The sequence below is a fragment of the Geotrypetes seraphini genome, chromosome 8 (assembly GCF_902459505.1).
Source record: "Geotrypetes seraphini chromosome 8, aGeoSer1.1, whole genome shotgun sequence".
In the NCBI taxonomy this organism is placed as follows: Eukaryota; Metazoa; Chordata; class Amphibia; order Gymnophiona; family Dermophiidae; genus Geotrypetes; species Geotrypetes seraphini.
The window spans coordinates 53,462,655-53,475,089 of NC_047091.1; the positions used below are offsets into that span (position 1 = coordinate 53,462,655).

Sequence of the window (12,435 nt, forward strand, 5' to 3'; positions counted from 1 at the left end):
ATTATGGGGGGGCGGGGTCTGGGGTGGAGATTGGGTAGAGATGGGCGGGATCTGGCCCACGACTTAGCCCAGTGTTCTTCAACTGCCGGTCCATGGACCGATGCCGGTCCACAGAATAATTATTTTATTTCTGCCGGTCCATAGGTGTAAAAAGGTTGGAAAAACACTGCCCTAGAATATGACGTGTGCTTCGCGTAGACAAAAGTCTGTCAATATTTTGAGCGTCTGTGTGCGTAAGGATAAAACTGCCCAGACAAGCATCATTCTGTGACATGATTAGTCTTTGAAAACTAACGACAACTAATTTTAGTTTTTTTGAGCCACAAAGCAATCGAGGCTTTGTTATCATTTGAATCTTCTTATCTTTACAAACTTGGATTTTTCAGAGCTCACAAAAATTACATCGAAAAAAAAGAGAACGACTGCAGATTGTGGATGATGAAATGCTTGTCTGCTTCTCTACTGTCGAGCCACGTTTGCACTCAAAAACAAGGACCTCCATCGCATTGATTAGCAATTCTGTTCTATCTAATATAATTTCACCGTTGTTACAATTACCCATAAATAGCTTAAAGAACTTTAAATAACTCTCAAATTTAATTTTTTTTGTTGTTGGTTTTGCAATTTTATAATTTCAATTACAGTGGTACCTTGAAATCCAAACTTAATCCGTTCCAGAACCCCATTCGAGTTTCAAGACAAGTTTTCCCACTGAAAAGAATAGAAACTGGATTAATCCGTTCCTTGGTCCCACAAACTCTGCAAGATAGGGCCTACCTGGCAGAGGTAGCAAGATCAGGACCCCCAGCAGCAGAGGCAGCAAGATTGGGATCCCCAGCGGCAAGACAGCAAGATCGGCAACGGCAGCCGCAAATGGTGTTCAGCCCAAAGCTTCCCTCCCAGGCAGAAACAGGAAGCTGCGTCAGAGGGGAAGCTTTGGGCTGAGCACTGCTTGCAGTTCGGATTCCAAAGCAGCGTTCGGATTCCGGGGCAAAAATGAAGAAAAAAAAAGTTCGGATTCCAAATCGTTTGAGTTCTGGAGCGTTCGGATTACAAGGTACCACTGTATGATGTGCCGAGAAAAACATTTGCTCCATTTAGTGTGCTGGAGCTAAAAAGGTTTGAGAGACATTAGACTAAAAGATAGGGCAAGTAAAGAGAGCGGTGCCAAATGATAGTGCAGGCTGTGGGATAAAGTACCCCAATAAACAGGGTTACAGTTGATTACTGTCCAACAAAGCCAGCTAAATCTAGGAGGCTAGATGTTTGGACAACAGTTGGTATAGTTTTGGTGGTAGGTGACTTGGGGGGTGTTTATTGGATCTTTTCTAGGAGAGTAGAGAACCCAGGTGACAGAACACGTCTTGAGTATGGAGTGATTCAGGGTATAATGTTTTCATGGGATGTTGTATTGGAACTGAAGATAGGGAAAACTGGTCACATTGCATGGGTTCTGGTCTCTTCCTGCCATCACCTATGTTAATATGTTTAGATAATGTCTCACCTTTGCTATCAAGTGGTTACAGCCCCAATAATTAGCCACTATCCCATCCCCCACCCCCCAAATCTGACTGCAGATAGTGGTATAATTGTCATGTTCAGACATTGATTAGAGAGAGAGTACAGTGTGAACCTCTTCCATAACTATTTAAGCATGAGTTTTTTAATCTAAAACATGTTAAATTAATCCTTCACAGACCATTTTCTACAGACCTGGTTCTCAAATAATTTTGTAGCTATAGAAAAATTGTACAGCACAAGTTGGATCGAAAAGAGCAGCTATTGCTTATGACAGTAATCAGTACTGTGACCTGTGAGGTGTAAATCAAGCAGCTGGAATCCTTTGCTTCTGTGTTCCTCCTCTCTGGTCAAATTCATATTATGTAAAAATAGAGTGATGTCACAGGATCTGGGCCAGCATTTACTTGACATCCCTTTCTCCACGCTCCCCTTGGTTCTAATGCTTTCCTAAAACTCTTCTAGACAAGTCGATATGAACGTGTTTGGGCAGCCCAGGCTGCGAGCTTCTCTTCGAGATCTGCGATCTCCCCGCAAGAACTACAAATCTACCATTGAGGACGACCTGAAGAAGCTGATTATTATGGACAATTCAACTTCAGAGCATGGGGGTGGCTCTAAGGTAGATTTCAAGGGGACACATCTATTTCTTTCATGTTCATGTTTTCATACAGTGTCACAGTTTAGCTCTGTCTACAGTAGGTACAGAAAATGTTCAAGTCATAGACTGCTGGAAATCCTGAAAATACAGAGAAGCTGCATTGTCGGAGCCACTTTTCCAGTCATCGTCTGGAGACAGTTTTTCCACAATGTGCCAGGGCCATTTGTGTGTCCTGTAACCTGCAAATCATGAATACAGGGGATCACCAATAGCTGGCCTGACCGATACTTTTAGTTTGGGGAATTTTTGTACTTTAATGTTTTGATAAGCTGCCTACAAAATACCAAAGGATGAGGTGTGATGTATTTGAGTTATATATCATATAGAAATGAGCTGTGAAGATACCTGAAGAAAAGATTTGTATGGTTTCTAGAAATATATGGTATGACAGATAAATCCCTCCCCCCCTTATGAAACCGTGTTAGGGTTTTTTATTGCCGGCCAGCAATTTGTTGGGTTGGTTTTTTTTTTTTAAATTTAAACCCTTACGTAGCGTCATAAAAGGACGGGGGGGGGGGATTAGGTAGAGTACAAGGATTTTGTTATTTTTCTTCCTTTTGATGAATTGTACATGCTACTCTTGCTTCTCTGTATCACAATCTGCAAAGAATTCCAGAACAGTTGCTGAAAACATGCATTAGAAACATGACGGCAGATAAAAGCCAAATGGCCCATCTAGTCTGCATTGTAGGGTACTTTTTAAAATTATTTCAATAAAAGAACTTCAGGGCTTTTTTATTTCTTCTAACTACAGTCACCACAGAAAACTTTGCAGAGGACATTGTCTGATGAGAGCCTATGCAGTGGTCGGAGAGACGCCTGCTATGCCAATGAGAATTGCTATGAACAATCACTGACCAGCGACGTTCTGTTCACAAGTGCTTATCCATCCAGTACCCTGCCTGTGCGCCGGCAGCAGCAGGGAAGTGGGAGTATGCCTGAGAAAAAGTGTAAGTACATGTATGACGTGTCCTGAGAAGCTATCTCGGGAGGGGGCGGGGGAGCAGAATTCCTGCACAGCTGAAGAAGATTCCTCAGACTTTCCTGTCTATTTTAGCTTTTTATTTTAACCACCCAAGTGCTGAGATATTAATGTTTTGGTGGCAATCTTAGACATAAAGTTTGGATGAGCCATTTTATTCTGCTTGGGAATCAGTGTCGTATAAAGTAAGGAAAATGAGGAAAATGTTTGTCCTTGCTACACTAAAGAGTCTTTCCCCATTTTGCCTTTTAGCAAATGTTGGGGTTTGGAAGTTAATTTTTTTTCCATTAATTGTGGAAACTGTTTTTGCTTTTCATATTCCTCGTATCTACCTTTTTGTGGTTTATAGAGTCAAACATATACCTTCTCAATACTACTGAAGGAAAAGATCAGTATTTCTAGTGCTTAAGAAGTAGGAGAAAGTACATTTGACTCAGCGTTAGGGCTGCTTTCTGTAACCCAGAAAGCAGTCAATTGGCTATAATCCAACTGGTCTGCATTCTCTCACACTTCTGGCATTCACAGACTTGAAGATCACAGGGACAGCTTTGTTAATGAGGAGCCAAACTGGATGTGGCCTTTCCTTGAAGGTGGCTGATCCAGACCACATCATACACAAAGTAGAGAGTTGCGCAGGGACAGAAATCCCACCCGTCCCCGCCAGGATCCTCTCCTTCCCCACCCATCCCCACCAGGATCCTCTCCGTCCCCACCAGGATCCTCTCCGTCCCCACCAGGATCCTCTCCATCCCGTCAGGATCCTCTCCTTCCCCACCCATCCCCGCAAGGAATTACCTCCATCCCCTCCTGTCCCCATAAAAAGCAGCAATTACTTCTGACAGGATCATCAATTCCACAGTTTCTTTTGTGTTTGCGCTGCTGTTTTCCTTGTGGAATCTCTTTGGTGGAACCCTTTTTTTGTTTTCTGTTCAGGTAATTAACTTATAAACCCCCTCTTTTACTAAGGCTGACGTGTCCATTATATTATATGGATGAACCCTGCTTCCAAAGCCTTCCATCCCCGTGGGAGTCCCGTGGGCCAGAGGGGGGGTCCCCGTGGGAGTCCCATGGGATTCCCACGATCCCCATTCCCGTGCAGACCTCTAACACAAAGCGAGCCTGTGATGGGCTTCACATGCACTAAATTGTGATCTGTTCCTGTGACTGAAGAGTACTGCTTCATCACTGTGTAACTTCTCTGTTTGTTGTCTTTAGCCAACATTTCTGCTTCGGAGCTCTCGCTGACAGAAATACGCGACAAAACGAGCCGCCGCATTGATCCTGGAATGATGCCGCTTCCAGACACAGTGGAATGGTCGAGCCTTGTCAGCGCTGCTAAAGCTTATGAAGGTAATGGGTGTTATGTCTTCCTTCAGTGGCATCATGGACCGGGCTGGCTCAAAAGTGGAGGTGTGATGTTCCTAGAGGGAACTGCAGCGTGTCACTCATCCACAGGCTTGTCTGGTACAGTTACTAAGTAAGCTGAATCAGATTCATAGTGCTGTAGTCTGAGTCTGGCTCCAATGAACTGGAAAACTTAAAGGTGCAGGGGGAAACTACCAGACCCTTCTTTATAAATTAAAAGTTGGAGCACATTTTAAGTCTGAGTTTCATGTGACACCCGTCATTTTGAATCGGGTTTCACATGACTGTATTATGCAGCTGTCTTAGACATCAACTTATCAAACATCAAGTATCATTACAATTTAATGATTAGTAGTAAAATTTCCTCATTTCCTAGTTCTTTTCAATAAATAGCTATCTTTATTTTGCCGATTAGATTGAATTTTAATAATAGTGGCCCTCCACTGCACTGGCACACATTGATGTATGCAGACTTTCAAAAAGACAGACCTCTATTCTCTAGTTAATAGAAAATTTAGTAATAGTGACATTAAAAGAGCAACACTGATTTATAACATATTTGGTTTATTCTTGTTTGGTTATTTATTTCTAACACCTCAGTTTAGCATTGTATTCTGCACTACACAAAATCTTCCCCTCAAGGTTAGAGCACAAAAAATGGCATCGGGTTAAGACTATGTGACCTGTTAAGTCTGCCCTTCTGAACACTAACTACAGACCTTTCCTCTCCCTTAGAGATGCTTTGTGTTTGTCCCATACTTCAGTTCAGACACAGTTCTCATCTCCACCGGGAGGCCATTTGATGCATCTACTACTCTTTCCGTAAAGAAATATTTCATTAGATTGCTCCTGCGTCTGATTGTACCGCAGAAAGGCGGTATATCAAATCCTCCTCCCACCTTTAAGAACTTAAGAAGTTGCCTCCACTGGGTCAGACCAGAGGTCCATTGCGCCCAGCGGTCCGCTCCCGCGGCGGCCCATCAGGTCTATGACCTGTGAAGTGGTTCCTGACCATTTATATACCCTACCTCTGCTTCTATCTGTACCCCTCAATCCCCTTTGAAGTTAAATTGCTGAAGGTCATTCAAGGGGACCCGAAGTGGGATTAAAACCTGAATCTCCAGGAGTTTTCAGGCTTGTGCTTCAAGCAGTTAGCTGTGTTATCAGTCCCAGGGTATTGTGCTCCTTGGCATTCAATTTTCAGTACTCGACTCTCTTAATAGAATTCCAGCTGCATGGATTTTAGTATCCAGTATAGTGATAAGGGATGAGTCTGTTGAAAATGTTCCAGCCATTTCAGTAATCACCCTGAAACCTTCAGTCATAACTTTGCTGAGAGGGGATCTGATGTGATGAGGTTCAGTTTATACTGTAGAATGAAGAATTAACTTTCTCTCTCATCTGCAAACCCCTAGCATAAGTAGAAGAAACAATAATTGCCCATGATGCCTTACAAGTCAGTTCAGTACCAATGCAATTCATATTAGTGTTATGATTAAAGAATTTCAAAATTTGCAGCTTAATAAACGGATGCAGGGCAAGAGGATTGTGCTTAACATGTGCCCTTTCAGTAGCTCTTGTTAATTGTACACACTGTCTTGATGAGATTGTTCTGTCTTAATAGGTGTGTGTGTGTGTTTTGTTTTGTTTTTAATATCTCCCAGTTCAACGAGCTGTTTCTCTCTTCTCTCTGAATGACCCAATCTTGAGCCCAGATGGACGCCCCGTCCAGAGCCCTGTTCATGCACACCTGAGCCTCGAGAGGCAACCAACACCACGCACCACACCCACAATAAGGTAAGGAATATGATATGAATGCAAACACAGAAAATGACAACAGATAAAAGCCATGTGACCTGTCCATTCTGCCCATCCAAATCATCCACCATCTCCTCCTCCCTCTAAAAGATCCTATGTGTCTGTCCCACGCTTTCTTGAATTCAGATAGTCCTTGTCTCCATCACCTCCAGTGGGAGGTTGTTTCATGCATCCAACACCCTTTCCATGAAAAAAGAGACCTGTGTCCTATGCATGAAAGCCATAGAATTATTTGAGTCTCAATCATATTTCTTGCTCTCTTTTTTTCCCCAAAGTATACCTATTGAGGTTTGTCTGTCACTATATGCTTTATAATGGAGATCACTGACCATTTTAGTAGTGACTCTTTGCACCAATTCCATCCTGTTTATATCTTTTTGAAGGTGTGGTCTCCAGAATTGTACACGGTACTCTAAATGGAGCCTCGCAAGACTCGTACAGAAGCTTACTTTCCTGTTGGCCATTCCTCTCTTTATGTACCCAAGCATCCTTCTGGCTGTGGACCACCTTAAGATTATCAGAAACTGTCACCCCCTCAGAAATCCTGCTTTTCTTTCGAGCATAGAAATACTGTCGTTCCACCCCCCACCCCACCCCAAATGATACTACCGCCTCAGGGTTCTGTAGCCCAAGTATTTGCTATTCATCTATGACAGCATTCAGTTACTCTAGCATTGTAGAAATCCTATTGCACAAAAATTGGGTGTTACATCCTTATCAGCTATGTTTACATAATCTCCCAATGACCCAACAGATTTTGGTTTGTTGACCATACGACCCCTGAGGAAGGCTTCTGCGTAGCTGAAACATGGCCTGTGTCTGGTCATATCAATAAAAGCTTGATTTACAAGAATAAAGACCTTGTAACAGACATTTAGCACTTTAGACATTTAGCACTTTTGACCACCACGATTGAAACATCACCGAGACTTCACTCTTTGTGTTTCTATTTGCCCAAGTATATGACCCTGCATTTGCATTTTTAATTCTAAAAAATGTAGGGTCATACATTTAGGCTACAGAACCCTGAGAGAGCACAGTAGCATGTAGTAGGGGGAAGAACATCCAGGGCCAAGGAGCAATTGAATTGTAGACGACCCCCCTACACCTACCCAAAACCTGCCTCACTTCTTGGTGCTCTTCTATGCATAAGTGAAGCCGTTATTCACTCTAAACTCCTTTTTGAGAACATCCAAATGTTAGGCACCTTGGAAAATATATTAAAAGAGAGATACCTTTCCAAGTAGTCAGTGGTAGCTTTTTCTAAAATTCCATTTATTTTAGAAACTGACCTCATTAGGAGATAATCATTTATTGTGAAAACCTTTTTGTTTAATTTACTGGAAGGTCATTTGTCTTATGCCCAGTGATGTAGATTTGAAGCTCAGTCCAAAGGCTTTCTATAAAACCTTTTATAGAAACCCTATTCTCTTGACCAAAGCAGTTCTATCTTTGACAGCTTAATGAGACACACCATTGACGATCACTGCCCCAGTGTGTATGCTGCCAGTCAGAAATCCCATATCGACAGAAGTTCTCTCTAGCAGCTTGGCAGTACAAAGGCTTGTCTAAGAGAAGCAAGGAAGGGGAACTTTACCACCATAATAGGTTTCTCTGAGTATAAACAATTCACCTGTTGATAGAGTCTTCCTGATGACCTGAACTGGGCATTCTCCTTCAGACTTTCTAGGAAGAAGTTCAGCTTCACTGAGCAGGCCAGCAGTAAGCACACAGCAACGCCCACAGTTGTACCTCTGTGTCTGAAGTAATAAATATGCTCAGAAAAAATTGTGCCCACAGTGTAAATAAATACAAAGAGCAATCACCATTTCAAGCATTGCTCACCTTGACAAAAAAAGGCAGAAAAAAACACCAGGAAAATCTAACTTCTCTTATAATCTAGGGCTGCAAACCAGTTCAAGTATATCCCAGTTGTTCATTGCTACAGAAATCCTTTCAAAGGTGGTTGCAAACACAATCCATTACCCTAGAATATCTTTTGTCATAAAATTGCTAAGCCAGTTTGGGTGCCCGAGTCTTGAAATCTTGTACAAATCCTCAGCAATCTCAAGAGCTGCCCAACTGGAATATTATCCCTCAGTTTCCTAGGATGAAGATTTGAATAGCGAGGCAATGAATTTTCGATCTTTGGGTTTCACACAGAGTTATAAAATACGACCCTGATAATAAGTGATGGAAATAAATAAATAGCCGTACAGACAAGGAACAGACCAGACATATCATACCAAGCAATGTGAAAACCAGATTGTTTTATTAAAGAATAGGCAATTAAGATTTGCCCGATGTGGCCATATTTTGTCTAAAGTTAGGTTGCATCAGGGGCTAAAACAATTCCATTATAACAGTTGAAAACAAGTAAAATTAAATAATACTCATATCTAACCAATATTAAAAAGATTAATAAATACTGTTTTGTGTCAATAATAAACATCACTTACACAAATGGGAACATTAAAAAAACAATACTTGAGCAAATCTAAAACACAAAGCAGCATGATTCATTAATAAAGCATCGCACAAACATGATTGGAAAAAAATGGATAAATTAAACAGTACTTTCAGCATAAGTCTTAACAAGAGCACATTCAGTGTAATTGAAGAAACCAAACATGATAGCAGTTAAATATTTATTGAAAAACTCATACCCCGCTTAGAACCTAAATTCACAAATTGCAATACTATAGCTGATCTACACAGGTTAAAGGTCACCAAACAAATTTTGTTAAAAATGCCCATAACACAGCAAAGATCATATCTAAAAAAAAAGACAACCCTGATAATAAGTGATGGAAAGGATCGGGGTGGGGGGATTTTGGATTGTTCATTGCAGTATTGGCTTCTTATTATAAAAATGAGCTTTTCGTTGTCTGAAAGTGTTTACCATGTCCATACTTTATTAGACTCAATAAAAATGATTGAACATAAGTGATGGAAATATCTAAAAAGACAGCACACTGATCATTCGTCTTAGAAGCAAATGAAAAATTTTTGTCACACTGATTCAACGGCTCGATGAATTGCTATTCAGTACAGCTCCCTCCCCAAACAAGAAATCAATAATAATAAAACCCTAAGCGCGCATGCACACTTAGGGTTTCGTGATCCCTGCCGCCGTGTTTTCTGTTCCCTGGCCAAATTCTATTATAGAACACGGCGGCAGGGAACACTCCGGAGTTTCCCCCCTCCCGCCCTCACTCACCAACCGCTGCCTTCAAAGGAGCCTGGTGAGGATCGCGGCCGGCTGTAGCAAACTTCGCAGGCCGCACAGCACCTCGGTAGCACGTTTCCTCTGACGTACGCAATCATGTCCGAGGGCGCGTGCTATCGAGATGCAGAGCGGCCTGCGAGGTTCGCAAAAGCCAGCCGCAATCCTCACCAGGCTGCAAACGACCATGCTGGACCAGGGGAGCAGGGAAGAGGGACAGGGGGATCAGGACCTGGGGGAGCAGGTAATGGGTGCTGCTGGACCGGGGGAGCAGGGAAGAGGGACAGGGGGGAGCACGGAAGAGGTGCTGCTGCACAGGGAAGTGGGGTGGGGGAGGGAAATGCTGCTGCTGCACAGGTAAATGGAGGGGGAGGGTATGCTGCTGCTGCTACTGCACAGGGAAGTGGGGTGGGGAGGGAAATGCTGGTGAGAAAAGGGGGTTGGGGCTGAAAGGGAAAATATGGGAGAAAGGGGCTATGGGGGGTAAAAATGGGTTTGGAGCTGGAGCTGGGGCTGAAAATAGGGGACATGTGAGGGAATGAAGCTTTACTAGCATCCATTAATGAAACGGGCTTAAACACTAGTATATCAATAAACCTTTTCCAACTAATTATGTGAGGCCAATATGGAGAGGTGTAAATGTGATTAGCTGTAAAAGCGATACCACATAAAGATATGACTGACTTCCAGTAGCATACCTGGCTGGGCATGAGCACCCTCTTCCTTCAGGCAGTAGGAACAGTAGGAGAGTGCGTTGATCAGTCATGAGGTTGTGGGCTTCCTGTGCTCGGCTGTTAGCTCTGCTGATCCCCCGCCCTGGAACAGGAAGTTAACATCAGAGGGGGCAGAGGCTGGCAGACCGCAAGCCTGTGATTGCTCCACCATCCCTGAGCTCCCTCACCTGGGGCATGCCGCTCTCCCACCCCACCGTTAGTACACCACTGCTGACTTCTGTACAGACAAATTTGACTGCTAGACTTCAGCGGTTACATGCCTGCTCTGCCCCTGGACCACCCATAAAATAGCTGGCTTTGAGTTTAATGGCCAGTGGTATACTTTGTGTATTTAGCCCTACACAAGTGATTTAACCAGCGAGGAGCCATTTCTGGCCAGTTACATCACTTTTTAATTTTGACACATAAGAACATAAGCGTTGCCTCTGCCGGGTCAGACCAGGGGTCCATCGTGCCCGGCAGTCCGCTCCCGCGGCGGCCCCCCAGGTCCATGACCTGAAAGTGTTCCCTACCTAACCTGAAATATCCATACCCTATTCGCTCAATGTCCTGTACGGTAAACCTCTATCTGTACCCTGTTATCCCCTTCGCTTCCAGGAAGTCATCCAGTCCCTTTTTGAACCCCAGAATTGTACTCCAGTGGGAGGGTTTTTTTTTTTCCTTTTTTTGAAAATGACAAAGGTCAGGTCAGATGTTTTCCCTAGATCTCCATGTGACTTTTTATAAATCTTGGTCTCACACCGTAATTTCGAGTGTGGCATCTGTGCAAGGATACAATAAAAATCAATACTCCACTCGTATGGAACGATCTACATTCTGTCACTCATTCTTATATTCTTCTTAAACCAGTTGATTAATCATGGGTTGAATATTTTTTAAGCATTTTTTTAAAGCACACCGTTTATGTAGGAAAAGGCCTCAGAGTTAAGGAGTACTACGCTTATAGTCTCATCGACATTCACTGTCAGCGTAGATATAGTCCGAATATATACTCCATACTACAATCATTGGCCAGAAACCTGCTTAATGCATTTTTACTATTAGTCTTTAAATTATAACTCTTTAACTATTTTTAACCTATTTTATCTTTTTTATTTATTTTTCTTAATTGTAACTTGTGATTAATATATTCCACACTGGAGCTCTGAACACAGACCACTTCACAGTTTGAAAAACTAGCAGAGGTTTACTTATTTTTAGTGTTTGTAGTTCAATTTTCAGTCGTAGATTTCATTTACTGTGTGCCACCACAAACCACCGGAACCAGGACCGGAGCTGTTCCCTACTCTCGGAGCTGGAACTGGAGCCGGTCCTGGTTCCGCTAGTTTGTGGTGGCACACAGTAAATGAAATCTATGATTGAAAACTGAACTACAAACACTAAAGATAAGTAAACCTCTGCTAGTTTTTCAAACTATGAAGTGGTCTGTGGCGCATTGGTTGGAGCTACAGCCTCAGCACCCTGGGGTTGTGGGTTCAAACCCCACGCTGCTCCTTGTAACCCTGGGCAAGTCACACTTCCATAGCCCCAGGTACATTAGATAGATTGTAAGCCCTCTGGGACAGATAAGGAAAATGCTTGAGTACCTGATTGTAAAACCGCTTAGATAACCTTGATAGGCGGTATATAAAAACCTAATAAACTTGAAACTTATTCAGAGCTCCGGTGTTGAATATATTAATCACAAGTTACAATTAAGAAAAAAAGATAAAATAGCTTAAAAATAGTTAAAGAGTTATAATTTAAAGACTAATAGTAAAAATGCATTAAGCAGGTTTCTGGCCAATGATTGTAGTATGGAGTATATATTCGGACTATATCTACACTGACAGTGAATGTCGATGAGACTATAAGCGTAGTACTCCTTAACTCTGAGGCCTTTTCCTACATAAACGGTGTGCTTTAAAAAAAAATGCTTTAAAAATAATTCATCACATGATTAATCAACAGGTTTAAGAAGAATATAAGAATGAGTGACAGAATATAGATCGTTCCATACGAGTGGAGTATTGATTTTTATTGTATACTGACTACCAATACCACTCAGTTATAATTTCTTGAATCTGTGCAAGGATGTCATTCAGGGCCATCATGTCAGGAAGGGAAAGGCTTCAAATTCATCTTGTGCTCA

General features: G+C 42.3%; 1 protein-coding gene across 1 annotated transcript in view; it reads left to right on the forward strand.

Moving 5' to 3' along the window:
* SIPA1L3 (signal induced proliferation associated 1 like 3) overlaps positions 1-12,435 on the forward strand; it is a 485,058-nt gene that overhangs the window by 456,074 nt on the left and 16,549 nt on the right. Inside the window, 4 exon segments of the mRNA XM_033954455.1 lie at positions 1,984-2,140; positions 2,934-3,129; positions 4,377-4,511; positions 6,191-6,323. Coding sequence (XP_033810346.1) covers positions 1,984-2,140; positions 2,934-3,129; positions 4,377-4,511; positions 6,191-6,323 — 621 coding nt within the window.